Source organism: Chiloscyllium plagiosum, unplaced genomic scaffold (genome assembly GCF_037043375.1).
Source record: "Chiloscyllium plagiosum isolate Xiang-an unplaced genomic scaffold, Cpla_swu_hap1 HiC_scaffold_1, whole genome shotgun sequence".
Lineage (NCBI taxonomy): Eukaryota > Metazoa > Chordata > Chondrichthyes > Orectolobiformes > Hemiscylliidae > Chiloscyllium > Chiloscyllium plagiosum.
Window position 1 is genome coordinate 64,990,695 of NW_028270139.1, and position 14,839 is coordinate 65,005,533.

At 39.0% G+C, this 14,839-nt stretch overlaps 1 protein-coding gene and 1 long non-coding RNA gene across 6 annotated transcripts in view; one reads left to right on the forward strand and one right to left on the reverse strand.

Annotated features, from left to right (window-relative positions):
- The window catches only part of LOC148152132 (uncharacterized), a 46,760-nt gene extending 44,070 nt beyond the window's left edge, over positions 1-2,690 (reverse strand). Inside the window, exon 1 of the long non-coding RNA XR_015757224.1 lies at positions 2,573-2,690. This is a non-coding gene — a long non-coding RNA (uncharacterized LOC148152132). The remainder of the gene's footprint in view (positions 1-2,572) is intronic.
- Positions 1-14,839, forward strand: part of wdr19 (WD repeat domain 19) — a 170,347-nt gene that overhangs the window by 102,332 nt on the left and 53,176 nt on the right. For all 5 annotated transcript variants that reach the window (XR_006312065.2, XM_087987304.1, XM_043692836.2 and 2 more), the window contains 3 exons: positions 1,712-1,858; positions 4,703-4,785; positions 10,970-11,053. Coding sequence is in view for 4 of the 5 variants with exons in the window: in XM_087987304.1 (XP_087843430.1) it covers positions 1,712-1,858; positions 4,703-4,785; positions 10,970-11,053 (314 nt within the window). In the remaining variant the exon portion in view is untranslated. The remainder of the gene's footprint in view (positions 1-1,711; positions 1,859-4,702; positions 4,786-10,969; positions 11,054-14,839) is intronic.

The following is a 14,839-nucleotide window of genomic DNA, read 5'->3' on the forward strand; positions in this document are numbered from 1 at the left end:
TGAGTTGCAGCAATGTGTACTATCAACAAGATGCACTGCAGAAATTCACCAAAGATCCTCAGACAGCACCTTCCAAACTCACGACCACTTCCATTTAGAAGGACAAGAGCAGCGTATATAAGGGAACACCACCACCTTCAAGTTCCCCTCCAAGCCACTCACTATCCTGACTTGGAAATATATTGCTATTTCTTCACTGTCACTGGGTCCAAATCCAGGAATTCCTTCCGTAATGGCAAGCCCAACAGATGGGCTGCAGTGGTTCAAGAAGGTAGCTCACTACCATCTTAAAGGCAACTAGGGCCGGATAATAAACACTGGTTTATGACTATTATGAATGCTAGTGGTCAGAGAAGTCTGGCTGTCACTTCTAAGACATTTTTTACGTAAGGTAGAATGGTTAGTGTGTTCGTTCATCCATGTCCTCATCGCGTTGTTTGGTTGTTAGGCACCTGTGGATGAAGTTGCGGGATATCCATTCTTGGCGAAGACTCTGCAGAGATGTTCTTCTTTTCCCAAGTCGGTGTGTTGTAGCCCTTTTTGAACAGAGTCCCAATGCAGCTTCTCTTGTATGTATTTGAGTAGTTGCGGTTGTAGTTCAGGGTCTGGTCTATGTGGTGCACACCTTGTGGTGCATTCACAATTCTGTGTTCTTCCCACCATCACATCTAGGAATGGGAGTTAATTGTCAGTTTCCTCCTGTCTTCTAAATCTGATACCTGTGAACATGATGTTGATAATCCGGTGTGTGTTCTCAGATTTATGTTCTCTTAATATACTGCAAAAGTGTCATCCACGTATCTGATCCAGAGTTTGGGTTGGATTTGTGAGAGGGTGGTTTGTTCCAGTCTTTGCATCACGGCTTCTGCTATGAGCCTGGAGATGGGTGAGCCCATAGGTGCCCCATTGGCCTGTTCATATATTTGGTTGTTGAATGCGAAGTGTGTCGTCAAGCACAGGTCTAGTAGTTTGAGGATGCAGTCCTTGTTGATAGGTTCCCTGTCATGTTGTCTGTTCTGTTTGTCCAGAAGGCTGGCTATTGTCTCTCTGTTTAGAGTTCTGTCAATTGAAATGAACAGTGCCGTTGCATCTAGGAATTCCTGTGATTATTGTGTGGAGTGTTTAAATCCATTGATAAGATGTTTCAGTTTTTATCGAAGTTCTTTTGCCAGTTTATGTGATGGAGTTCCTGGAAGTGCCACAGTGGGTCTAAGCGGTGTATCTGGTTTGTGTAAAAATATTATTTAAAAATGATAGTATCAGTATCACAGGAGATTATCTGCAACACCACTTGGCTTCTCTGTCTGTTTCTCTCTCCCTTTGTCATTTCTCCCTTCCTCCCCAATAGAATCTCCAGAGTTGGCCTTATGCACAACATGTCCCATCCCCAGGGCAGAGGAAACAAAAGACAACCTTCTCGCAGCTTAGCCTTCCACTGTGTGACTTAAACATTTCTCAACCAGGGAAATTGCAGTAGATACAATAATAATTTGTTAGTATTCCGATTGTGCCCATCTTCATTGTGTTATTTGTCGTCTTCTTACCTCGCCCTTTCTTTCTTTGCTATTTCCTGACTCAAATTCTCTGTGTCAGTCTCCCAGATGCAAAGGATTATTGTTTTGCATATCAACACATTTCTTATTCATTATGTGCCTATCGAAATAGGTTTCCATGCCCTAATTTGTTTGCTGTAATTTTCTTTTCTTCATAGTATCTTGAACATGATGATGCGTGCTTAGCTGGAATTGCAAGGATGTCAATACGGATGGGTGATATTCGACGTGGTGTCAACCAGGCAATTAGACACACCAGTAGAGTTCTGAAGAAAGACTGTGGTGTTATTCTAGAGAGTATGAAGGTATAAGATGATGCCTGCTTAATCAATGGATTAGTAGAACTAAAGGATATAAGCAACTTCAAATAGCAGGAACATATTAGAATGATTAAGACAAACTGTGGAAAACGTAACCATATTGGAGCCTCTCTTACTCCTCACAAAGATGAGTGGAGCAGTAATGTTCTGCCATTCAGTAAGATCTTGGCTGATCTGATTGCTCTGAATTCCCTATAATTGTTCGTCCCCTTGCTTATCAAAATGCTCATCCTGTCAAGACCCCTCAGCATCTTGTTTGTTCAATCAAGTTTCCTCTTACTTTCTAAATTCCCAGTGGATTCAGGTCCAGCTTGTCCTCATGAGACAATATGCCTATTCCTTGTAGTAGCTGAGTAAATCTTCTCTGTGCTTCCAGCACATCCTTCATTAAATAAGGAGACCAGTATTGTCTGCAGTACTCCAGATGTAGTCGTGCCAGTGCCTTATATAACTGAAGCACAGTGATCCAAGTCATTTATTTAAAACTGAGGCTTGAGCAGTCAGCCCTGTTGAAAGCTTGCCAACCGTAAAAAGACATATTTGTCGCTACTCTGATTCCTGTTAGCTAGCCAGTCCTCTAAACCTGCCAGTAGATTACCATCCGAATGCTTTTATTTTCTGCAATAACCTTTGATGTGGCTGCACCTTATCAAATGCGTTCTGGAAATCTAAGTACGGTACATTCACAGTTCCACTTACCCACAGCAGATGTTACTTCCTCAAGCAACTACACAAAAGCATGTTTCCTCCTCTTAACTATCATGAAGTTTTCAAAATGCCGTGCTATGATATATTTAATAATATCTTCTAACATTTTCTCTGGTCGATGTGAAACTAACTGGTTGGTGGTTTCCTGTTTTCGATCTCCCTTTTTGAATAAAGGAAGTAAATTTCTTATTTTGCAATCTAATGGAAACTTCCAGAATCTAGGGAAATTTTTGAAAATCAAAACCAATGCATCAATTATCTTACTTTTAAACCCTGGGATGTAGTCCAACAGGGCTACATCTTCAAAATTTGTTCATACTTGTCATTTTTAAGAGTAAAAAAAGTACTGTTTGACCCTTCTATTGAGTATAAAAGTTAATCATATTATGATCAGTTCTATCTGGGGGCACCTTCCATTGAGGTCTTTGAGATCTCATTGCACGATACCAGATCTAGTGTAGCCTGTTGAAAGCAATGATCTCAAACATTCTATCAGTTTCTCATCTAGGCTATCTTTGTCCATATGATTTTTTTTCCAGCCTATATGTGGATTAAAATCTCTCATCACCATGCATTTTAACAAGCTATGATTATTTCTTCCTTTATACTCCATCCTGCCATGTGGTTACTATTAGGAGGTCTGTATTTCATTCGCACGATTGACTTCTTGCCTTTATCATTTCTCACTTCGACCCAAACCACTTCTGCATCCTGGTTTCCTGAACTTAGGTCATCCCTTTTTATTGTGATAATATCACAATTAATTATTAACACCATTCCTCCACAATTTCTTAACTTCCTGTCCTTTCTAAATGTCACATATCTATCAATATCTCCAATCTGTGTCATCCTGCAGTAATGTCTTTGTAATGACTACTAGAACATACTTTTTCATTTTGTTATCATTTCATCTCTTTGATTTTAAATGTTCTTTAGTAGAGTAGGAAGAAGTTAGAAAATTGAAGAAGCATTTCCTTCTGTTCAAAGTCACATTCAGTCAGTTAAGTTTCAATTAACTTATTTTCTTTAATTTAATTTTCACTTTTTTTCAACAAAAATCCTTAAGATCAAATCTACAAATGGAGAATATCTGTTGGGCAATAACATTTCTTGCCTTCCTGATTTTCAGTATTTTCAGGAAGAGCACACTTTTCTTCAGCACCTGTATTGTGTTTCATCCACAGTGCAATTTATTGTTAACAACACATAATAATGACCTGATAACACCAAGTTTATTCCAATGATATACCTGCTTTTTTAAATGCAGGTTTGGTTATTGTCTTCTGGAAATGGTATTTTCCTTTAAACAGAATTCCTTTTGAACAGAAAGCTGGTTATTATTTAATTCCTAACATGTTGTGCTACCAACTTCAAGATAATTTGAGGGGTACATTTTAAAAGCAAGCACTCCCAATTCATTGTTACAAGTGGTAGGAATCTTTATCAGAAATTGAGCATTGAAATCAGTGGAAGATTTCCCAATATGCATTCTGGTCATCTGCAAAGTACTAAAAGTCTCACCCTTTATGTGGTTTCAAAGCATGTTATTGTGTCAGGTAGTATACTTATGTTAGTGGTTACTGGAACAACACAATCACATGTGGATCCTACTCATTTATTAAATCAGAGGCATAAATATTCTGAAAGGACACAGGCTTTCCAAGCAGCATGTTATTCAATTGAGATTGATCTTTTCAGAGATTTATTGCAGAGATTTATTGCAGAGATTTAAAGCATATTGGAGGTGTGCTCTCTCCAATATGCTTTATTGGAGAGAGCACACCTCCTGTAAGTAGTTTCCTCATGGCACAGTCCTCCTTGACATTAAAGTTGTTGCTGTTCTTGTAATCTGTCACACCATTGTGTTTTCCCCTGTGAATTGTTTGAATGCAGAACACCACAAAGAAATCTTAAAGAATAGCAATATTTTTAAAAATGTTAGTTTTGTTTAAGAAACTGCTATTTTTAAGTAAAATATAACTGAAATTTCCAGTTCTACTGAACAGTAGTTCCCTTTTAATGTTACGAAACAAAGTTAAATAGAATTATAAATTAAATTGAGAATCTATGAAGTCTATGTTATAATTCATTTTCTACATTTTGTTAATGTTTTACTCACAGCAATTCTCTGAGGCTGCTCAATTATATGAAAAAGGACAGTACTATGACAAAGCAGCATCTGTTTACATCCGTTGTAAAAATTGGTAAGAAAATATTTACTAATATATCAAAATCCTTTTTAAGAGGAATGAATTATACATTGTGAGCTGTTGGTAATATGTTTGTATCTATAGTGGATAACTCTTGCATCATACAAACTTGTTGACTTATGGTAAAAACAACTGCGGATGCTGGAACTTAGAAACGAAAACAGTAATTGCTGGAGAGACTCAGCAGATCCGACAGCATCTGTGGAAAGAAAATAGTGTTAATGTTTTTAGTCTGCTGACCTTTCATCAGTCGGGACTTGAAATGAAAACTCTGCTTTCTTCCCACAGATAATGCCAGACCTGCTGAGTGCTAAAAATCAAATATTAAGAATAGCATTCAACTCTTTTACAAGTATCATGAGATCTGCCTCTATAACTGGCAAACATAGGATGCAACCTTTTATTTTCCTAACAGCTTCATTGCTGATGTACCTGCTTTTCTTTGTAATTTGATTAATTTCTGAAAAGCGTTATAACCAACTTAGCTTCCACTGTAACCGGTTTCAGACTGGTTGCCTGCACTCCATTAATTTGTGGTGCTACAATTGTGTGAGCTAGTTGGCATTTACTCTTTCCCAGATATTCATTGACTCTGCAGCTTTGAACTCAAACAATAATAGGTGCTGCAATTGTTGTACAAGTAAATTTGATGAAGCAAAGAAGGAATAATGGCTAACCCTGTGAACAGATGGATATCAGGGTTATTTTTAACACTTCAGTGGAGGTCTTGTTTAAAGGGATGTTCAAGTGATGCAGAAGACCTCCAGACACATGCTTAAAAGCTGATGACTAAAACATAGATCCAGTGCAAGATTTCTAATGATTTCACATAAACTGTTAAAGTTACTGAAACATCTTCAAATGCCTCACCTCATCATTGGCATCACTGTCATCAGTCACTGCACAATTCAGCTACCTTTGCCATATCACTTAGCTTCCAATAATCTCTCTCAGTTAAGGCACAACTTTAATATCCATCTGCTTCATCTCTTGCTCCTACACTTAATACTTGCAAGCCTGAAACCCACATCTCACAGTTTGCACACATTAGCAACTATTCACCCATGGTCACCATGTCAACCATTTTGCACAATGCTCATTGACACGCTTCACTGGAAGAAGGAGAAACTGATGCACAACTGCAAACGGCAGGAGTCTGCAAAAGGGGAATGGGTGTGTTTATATGTTATAGCCCCCCCCGAAGAAGAAATAGTGTTGGCCATAATATAAATGGCCAAAAACATAGCTGCATCTCATCCTTCTTTTCCTGGAACCTCTCGCAACCTCTTGTGACTAAGAAGTAGATGATGGTGTAAAAAGATTTTTTTTACTCTCCTCTCCACTCACCACAACCCAACCCTTATCTCTTTCTTCCAGTTAACAAAACACTAAAAGTGCCCAGACTGTGAACAAAGAGCATGATACAGCAAAGATAGTTGCAAAAGGTGATTCAGTTTCATAGGCACAACTATCAGTTGACTGCACGCTGAAAGTTTGAGAATAGCAGAGAACAGGGATTCCTGAAGTGGGAGTCGTGAGCTGAAATTTTGGGGTGTTGATATCCAAGGCAATGATAACTGCCATGGAGTCCAGGCAAAGTTACAATATCCATCCTGCTGTATTGGTCCTTATTGAAAGGTTGTGATTGACAATCTGCAAGATGTTGCAAATATCTTGAGCTCCAGCCTAAAAGGATCCAGGTGCATAACTGTTCATCACCAAGGTCACATGCACAGTCATGATCAATTCAGTTGACTCACTGTGCCAGTTGGCAGGTTTCAATAAACATATCTTTATTAATATCTTGACATCTCATATTATTCTTCGCTGAGTTCTAGACAGAAGAATTGCCCACTAAAATTTTTAGATCCATGTGACCACCTACTGAGAGCCTTTCTCTCCCTCAACCATTCTCTTCAGGCAGCTTGTCTTGTTCTGCATGACCTCTCCCAATTTTGTGCTTGCTACCTCTAAGGGGAATACCAACTGGTATTTGGGAGTAATTGTTTGTATAGATGTCCAAGTCAACAAAAAGTCCTTCACTACCTTCCTTACAACACACTGTGGAACTTTGCTAATGACAGCACATGTTGATTTTAATAACAGCCAGGAAAATATAGTATTTATTAAAAGGTTTGAGGATAGAATAGAAAGCCAATATCCATATTTGATTATGGCACAAAGATAAGTCACATTGTAATTGTGGAATTGTAAAGTTACATGAAGATTGGGGAGCTGCCAATAGTGGAAAGGATACAACAACATTTAAACCGACTGAAGAGTTGAGCAGAGATATGGCAGATGGAATTTAATCCTGACAAACGCAAGGTGATGTACTGGTCTAATGCAGGAGGGAAGTATACAGTAAATGGCTGTACCCTTAGAGGTATTAACATCCATCGAAATCTAGGTGTACAGGTCAACAGTTCAGTGAATGTGGCAATGTGAGTGGATAAGGTGCTCAATGAGTATGGCATGCTTGTCTTCATTGGTCGAGGCATAGAGTGTTACAATTGGCAAGTCACGCTGTAGCTGTATAGACCTTTAGTTGAGCCACAGTTGGAATATTGAGTACTGTTCTAGTGACCATCCTACTTTGCAGAGGGTACAGGAAATATTTACCAGAATGTTGCCTGGTTTAGGGATATTAGCTAAGGAGAGATTAGACAAACTTGGTTTATTTTCACTTGAACGTCAAAGGCTGAGGGGCTACCTAAAAAAAGTTTGCAAAATTATGAGAGGCATGGATAGACTGGGTAGTTGGAGTCGTTGTCCCAAGGTAGAAATGTCAATTTCTAGGGAACATAGGTTCAAGGTAAAAGGAGGAACGTTTAAAGGAGATGACAGCAATTTTTTTTTTACATGGAGTGTGGTAAGTGCTTGGAATGTACTGTCAGAGGAGGTGGTAGAAGCAGATACAATAGTAGCATTTAAGAGGCATCTTAACAGATATATGACTAGGCGGGGAATAGAGGGAGACAGAGTAGGTAGAAGCTAAAAGCTTTTAGTTTAGAAAGGCAACCTGTGTCAGCACAGCCTTGGTGGACCGAAAGGACTGTACCTGTACTTTATAAAGAGGTATTCATAGATTTAAATGAATGGGCAAAGCTGCAGCAAATGGAATTTAAATACAGGCAAATTGGATCATTCACTTTGGACTTAAGTTTAAAATGTGAAATTTTAAAACCATGCAGGTCCAATAAGATTTTAGGCACCTAGATACATAGATTCTAAAAATGTCTGAACTGTTGTGGAAAATAATCAAAAAGGCTAAAGGAATTCTGTCTTCTATATCAATGGGGCTGGAAAACATACATTAATAATACTTGGAGTACTATGAGCAGTTCTGGTAACGTCACCTTTGGTAGGATATATTCACCTTGGAGTAGTATAATATTGATTTGCTAAAATGATATCAAACTGAATGGGTTAAATTAAGAGCAGAGGTTAAACGAAATAGAATTGTATTCCCTGGAACTTGGATATGATCAAAGTTTTCATGATATTCTCAGGGCAGTTCTTCATGGACAAACATGATCGAGAAGTTGTATGTATTGGTTGCAAATCCACTGATAGCTAGTTACACCTATCCATGACTGGCAAATTCTTGCACAGAAGATTCAAGTGAGGATATAGTCACTGCTAGGAACATTCAGATCTTTCTTCTTTTCTGTATCAGGCTGGCTGTTCACTCAGTCTCAAAGGTACACCACTTAAAGCAGTAGCACTGCCGATGTAACATCTGCAGGCATCGTGATCAATAGTCTGTGTTTCCCACTGGTCACGTGTCACAAAGAGGGACATCTCAAAGGAGTTTTGCTGCGCCTTCCTGTTCCTTTTACCAGCAAGCATCTCTCCATACAATACAGTCTTGGGCAGATAACAGCTCACATTCTGGGCAAAATGATCTGCTCAAAGCAACTGGCAAGACAATGGCCTTATTGCTGGTGACATTGGCTTCACTGTATGTCATATGGTCCTGCAAAGGCAGCACCATAAAAGGTGATCATGTCAGTGGTATATGATCTATGACTCGGTTACTTGCAAAATGGTGGTGACGACTACAGATTTGTTCACTTTGAGTTTAATCTATGCTCTAAATTTCTGGTTACTCCACATTTGGATATAGAGTTGATCACTGTTTGCTTTTGAAAGCCTATTGTCAACTTGTCTATGGTGATATTAAGCAGTATGACACACCCTGTCTATTAAATTGCTTGACCGATTTCAGTTCTGTTCTCTTGATGCCAATGCATGATGGTCCATATTTCTCTTTGGGTGTGTGTAGGTTAATGTAGGGTTCAAGATGTAAGAGGAACAGAAAAGTAGAGAGAACCAACTGGTTGGGAGCGACCAGAATTTGGGGACAAAGTATAAAATTAGAGTCAAACCTTGCAGGAGTGAAATTAGGAAATATTTCTACATGTTAATATTATTAGAAGTTTGGAACTCTATCATAATATTTGACTTTGGATCATTTATCATTTAATTTTAAAAAACAGGTTGTTAGAAATACATGGGACAAAGGCAAGAATATGGAATGAAGTCACAGATCACCCATGATCCTATTCAATAAGAATATAGGAATAGTGGGGTAATTCTGTTTCTATGTTCCAAATTAAAAAGAATTAGATGATTTGTTCGAGTAACAAGACTGACAGCAATCACAACTTTTCACATTGTGACAATTCCTATCCTTTTGGTATTTTAAAGAAGCTGATTATAAAGGAAATGCTTCAATGGCGCTGTTAGTACCTCTTAAACCTATGAAAACATAATGGTCCAGGTACTCTGATTACCATTGGAACAGATTAGACTGTTAATATCTTTAAAAGTACCCACTCACCTGTTGGAGATTTTTCTTACCAACATTCTGAGTCTGTCCTGTCTGGAATGCATCTTTTGAAGAAATCCACTCAGTGCAGGAGTAGCATTGCAGGCCAAGGCATGCCCTTATTCTAACACTTGTTGCTGTATTTCAGGAGTTAAAGGTCCTATGGACACTTTGACAGTTATTGAGAAAAGGATAGGTATGTAAGGTAAGTGAGGGGATAGGATGATAGGTGTCTAGGTAAAGGGGTTTGAGTTGGGTGGATGAAGGAGTAAGATGCCAAGAAAGAAGATGAGTGCTTACAGTGGGCTGGGGATTGGGGTCAGGTTGGGCCAGGCTCAATGTGAAGAGATGTCCGCTCCAGCAGGCTATAGCAAGTGGGAGCACGTCAAGTTCAGCAGGTTTAGGCTGGGCATTAGTCGGGTCTTAGCTTGAGTAGAGTAAGTTTGGGCCAGGCTGTTGGTTGGGCGAGTGTCTGGTCCAATGGGGAGTGCCAAGAGATGGGAAAGATTTAGTTAAGTCAATGATGAGTTAGCTGTCCTTTTACTTGGTTTCTGTGCATTATTTAATGGCAGTGTTTGATGCCACCATAGTGCCCTTACACCCCATACATTCACTGTTTCTGTAATGTCACTGTCATTGATACTGCAGGACTTGACTCCTGGCTTCACACTTAAGTTTTTATTTCATGTAGCAGCATGATGCCTTGAAATAAATTACAAAACCGTTGACCCAGAGCAACTGTACTTCTTGAGGGAATTGGTAAGCCATGCTTGAAGAGTCAACCAGTGAGACAATCTGGACAGTGAGGAGAAGGCAACACAACAGGCTCACTACTCTGCTTTTGGTTCTGGTTCATATGGGTGTGCAGTGGTGATGTAATGGCATTGAAGTTCTGTCCGTGTGCATTTGCTGGAAATATATAATTTGTAAATAATTCTAATGTAGTTTAAGGCAATAATCATTGGCCTAGAATATTTTCTAATGCTTGAAAATAGAGGAGATTCCTTCAGGCATCACACATGAGGATGAATGTAAAAATGGTCTTACACAATGTGTAAATCCACATGTTTCAGTTTTTTGGAGACAGTTTGTTTAAGGAAATCCACTTTGACCTACAAAGGCTCAATATTCAACAGTCTGGCTTGTGAAATTCTAATTTATATAGGTTGTTTTTAGAAGACGAAAGCGCACAATATCAGGTTAGTACATAAAATGTGGAATTTTAAAAATGGATTGTTGTCATATTGTATTGCACAACTATGTATTATTTCCTATGTTTCTCATCACAAACGTGACAGTCAGTTACAGCCCTTTAGAAATTTCTCTTTGTTTTTTGTAACCCAGGGCAAAAGTTGGAGAGCTTCTCCCTCATGTAACATCTCCCAAGATACACCTGCAGTATGCAAAGGCAAAAGAAGCTGATGGCAGGTACGGTCTTGTACAACTGGAGTATAATTACTGTAGGTAACAGGAATGTACTGAAGAGCTTCACCAAGGTAACATGCTAGTATTCAAGCCCTACTATTCCCAGTGCCATCTTGAAAGTTAAAGGTTTTGTCATAGTTTGTACAATTCTCCAATTTGCCTGTCTTTTTAGACCAGGATAACAGATAGCATGGATCAAGAATGACTAACTGTTCATAGAGTCATAAAGTCATACAGCACAGAAGCAGCAGCTTCAGTCCAATCCTTCCATGCTGACCCAAGTTTCCCAATCTAATTTGTGGGCGGCACAATAGCACTGTTGCCTCACAGCACCAGGGTCCCGGGTTCGATTCCAACCTCGGGTGACTGTCTGTGTGGAGTTTGCACATTCTCCCTGTGTCTGCGCGGGTTTTCTCCGGGTGCTCCAGTTTCCTCCCACAATCCAAAGATGTGCGGGTTAGGTGAATTGGCCATGCTTAAATTGTAAATTAGGTGCATTAGTCAGAGGGAAAAGGGGTTTGGGTGAGTTACTCTTCGGAGGGTTGGTGTGGACCTGTTGGGCCGCAGGGCCTGTTTCCACACTGTAGGGAATCTAATCTAATCTAATCTAATCTAATCTAAACTAAACTAGCCCCACTTCCCTGTCTTTGGCCCTTATCCCTCTAAACCTTTCATTCCATGTACCAACCGCCCACTGTGTGAAAAAATTGCCCCTCTGGTCTGAATAAAATCTTTTCCCTCTCACCTTATAAATGTGCTCTGTTGTTTTGGCCTCTTCTACACCAGAGATAAGACCTTTGCTATTTACCTTACCCATGCCCTCATGATTTTATAAACCTCTGAGGTCACCCCTCAGCCTCCAATGCTCCAGTGAAAAACATTCCAGTTTGTCCGAAGCTTTCCTCATTCCTGAAGAAGGGCTTATGCCCGAAACGTCGATTCTCCTGTTCCCTGGATGCTGCCTGACCTGCTGCGCTTTTCCAGCAACACAATTTCAGCTATGGCAGTATTATGTTTTCTGAGATAAGAGACCAAAACTGTATACAGTACTCCAGGTGCAGTTTAACCAAGATCTTATACAATTGAAGCAAGACTCAGCTATCCTTGTACTTAAGTCCTCTTTCCATAAAAGCTAACATTCCAATAGTCTTCCTAAAAGTTTGTTGTGCCTGCATGTTTGCCTTCAGTGACTTATTGACAAGGTTACCTCAATCCCTTTGTACATCTTCACTTTCCAACCTTTCACCATTTAAGAAATACTCTGCTTATCTATTTCTCCAGAAATTTGGAAATATTAGTTTTGGTCTCCACTCCAATTCATTAACATATATTGTGAATGCCAGATGCCTAAGTACTGATCCTTTTGGTATCCTACCAGCTGTAGCTTGCTGGCATGAAAAATTGCCCATTTATTCCTACTGTTTTCTGTCTGTTAGCCAATCATTAATGCTTACCATTACCTGCTATCTCACTTGCTTTAATTTTCCTAACCAGCCTACTGAGGTAATTTATCAAACACTTTCTGAAAATCTAAGTATATAACTTCAAGTCGATCTCCTTTATCAATTTTGTTAGTAGCATATTCAGAAATCTCCAACAAGCTCACCAAACACTATTTCCTAATTTGTAAATCTCATCTTTTAGATTAGCTTCCAGCATTTTCCCTACACTGATATAAGGCCAACAGGTCTGTAACTCTGTTTCCTGTCTTTCTCCCATCTTAATACCAAACAGCAGTGTAAACATTACACTGTGGGTAGCTTGTTTTTAAAAATGTTCACAACGATTATTTTCTAAGACAGTCTTTTTCCTGTGTCAATCTGCAAAAAATACTTAAAAACAAGTTACAGTGATGAAAGTGCAAGTAGACCTGTTGGTCTGTTCTGCCATCAAGTTGCTATGACTCAACTTTTTCGCATTTTTTTTCACACTCTATTTTTGCCTGAAAAAAGTTGATTGTTTTGAATATGCCACTTGATCCAGCATTCACAGCCTTAAGGGAGGGTTCCTTTCCAAATTTATTCTGTCCTTTATGTGATAAGGTGCTGCCAGATGTAATTTATGAATGACCTAATTTTAATTTCAAAATAGTTCCTCCTGATTCTAAATTCATACATCAGAGGAAATAGCTTCTGTGCACTGGCTCTATCAAATTCCTTTTTCTTTTTAACCACTGTGATTAGATCAGCTATCATTCTTTACATGTCTGACAAGAAGAAATTAAATTTGTGCTACTTGTTTGGGTAAATTAATTAATTCTTAAGACCTCACATGAACAATTTACATAATCTCAGAGGAGGACTTTAGTATATCACTCATTGTGTTAAATTACAGGTGACGATTTGATGCACTCAAATCATAATGAGGGGTTGTCAAATTTTCCTGAGAAGATTCTCTTTCTTTCTCTCTTGAGGATTTGCTTCATACAACCTCTCTGAGCTAACAATGGTAGAAAATTGTTGTCACCAACTAATAAAGGATAACACAACTGGAGGTATTCACCAAAAAGTTAAAAGTATATCCTGTATCTTTGCAACAAAGTTTAATCAAATCATCTGAGAGACAGTCAACAGCTAATAACTGATGGAAGGGTCTCTGGATACAAAATGTCAACTCTGCTTTCTTTCCTCAGATGCTGCCAGACCCGCTGGCTTTCTCCAGCAATTTCTGGTTTTTAATTTAGTTATTTAGTGGTGGAGGCTGATACAATTACAGCATTTAAAAGGCATCTGGATGGGTAAATGAATAGATTAGATTAGACTCCCTACATGTGGCAACACTGTGAGGCAGCAGTGCTAACCACTGTGCCACCCAATATCTGTTTTTGTTTCAGTTCTTTGTTTTATTAACTAAACATAATCTTAAAAGCCTACTTGTAATTTAAAACACAGAATGGAATTCCCCTCCCCCAACCTCTTCATTCTTAGCTCATCTGAAAACATACTTGATAGGTTAACTTAGCACTGTCCTTTATGTAGGTATTTAGTACTTCCGGAATCAATCCAAAATGCTTCTTAGCTCTCAAGGGTTTAATCCTGTTTTTTCTTTTCCCAGCCTGGCAACATGTTAGCTTAGGACTAACTTTCATTGGTGAGGTTTTACTTTTTCGGAAACACTCAGTGTAGCCCAAGTTGGGTGACTCTACCAGCTTTGCTTTCAATTCCCACCAGTTTGGTCTTTTCAGTCTGAGGATGAACTTTCATGCATGTTCCTGCCTAATAAGCCATAAAGCCTTCTTTGACCTCTGACCGTTCCCTCTCTGCAGGATCCATGTAGACTCAAAAAACAGTATAAGAACTTCGGAGTTAGGAGAAGGAGTAAGCTACTTGGTCCTTTTGAACCTGCTGTACCATTCATTAATATCGTGGCTGCTCTGGTTGTGGTGCCGTGTCTAATTCCCTGTTAGCATCACGGAACCTTTAACTTCAAAATTTATCCAACTCGGCCTTGAATAAACTTAAAGACCCAGCCTCTACTACCTTCAGGGGAAGAGGACTCTACCCTCATGTGAGCCTTTGAGACAATAACATTCTCCTTGTCTCACTTATAAAGGGATACCTGTTAATGTTACACTCTGTCTTCTGCTTTTAATCTCCTCCACAAGAGGGAACATCCTCTGGATATCCATCCTATCCAGCCCCCTTGAGATATTATATGTTTCAATAAGGTTCCTCTCATTCTTCTGAGCTTCAATGGATATAGGCCTAACCTGTTCCATTTTACTACTACTTAAGTGTGTTCTGCCTTCAAAGAGCAGGGTCCTTGTATTAATACAGTAAGTAAAGTTGC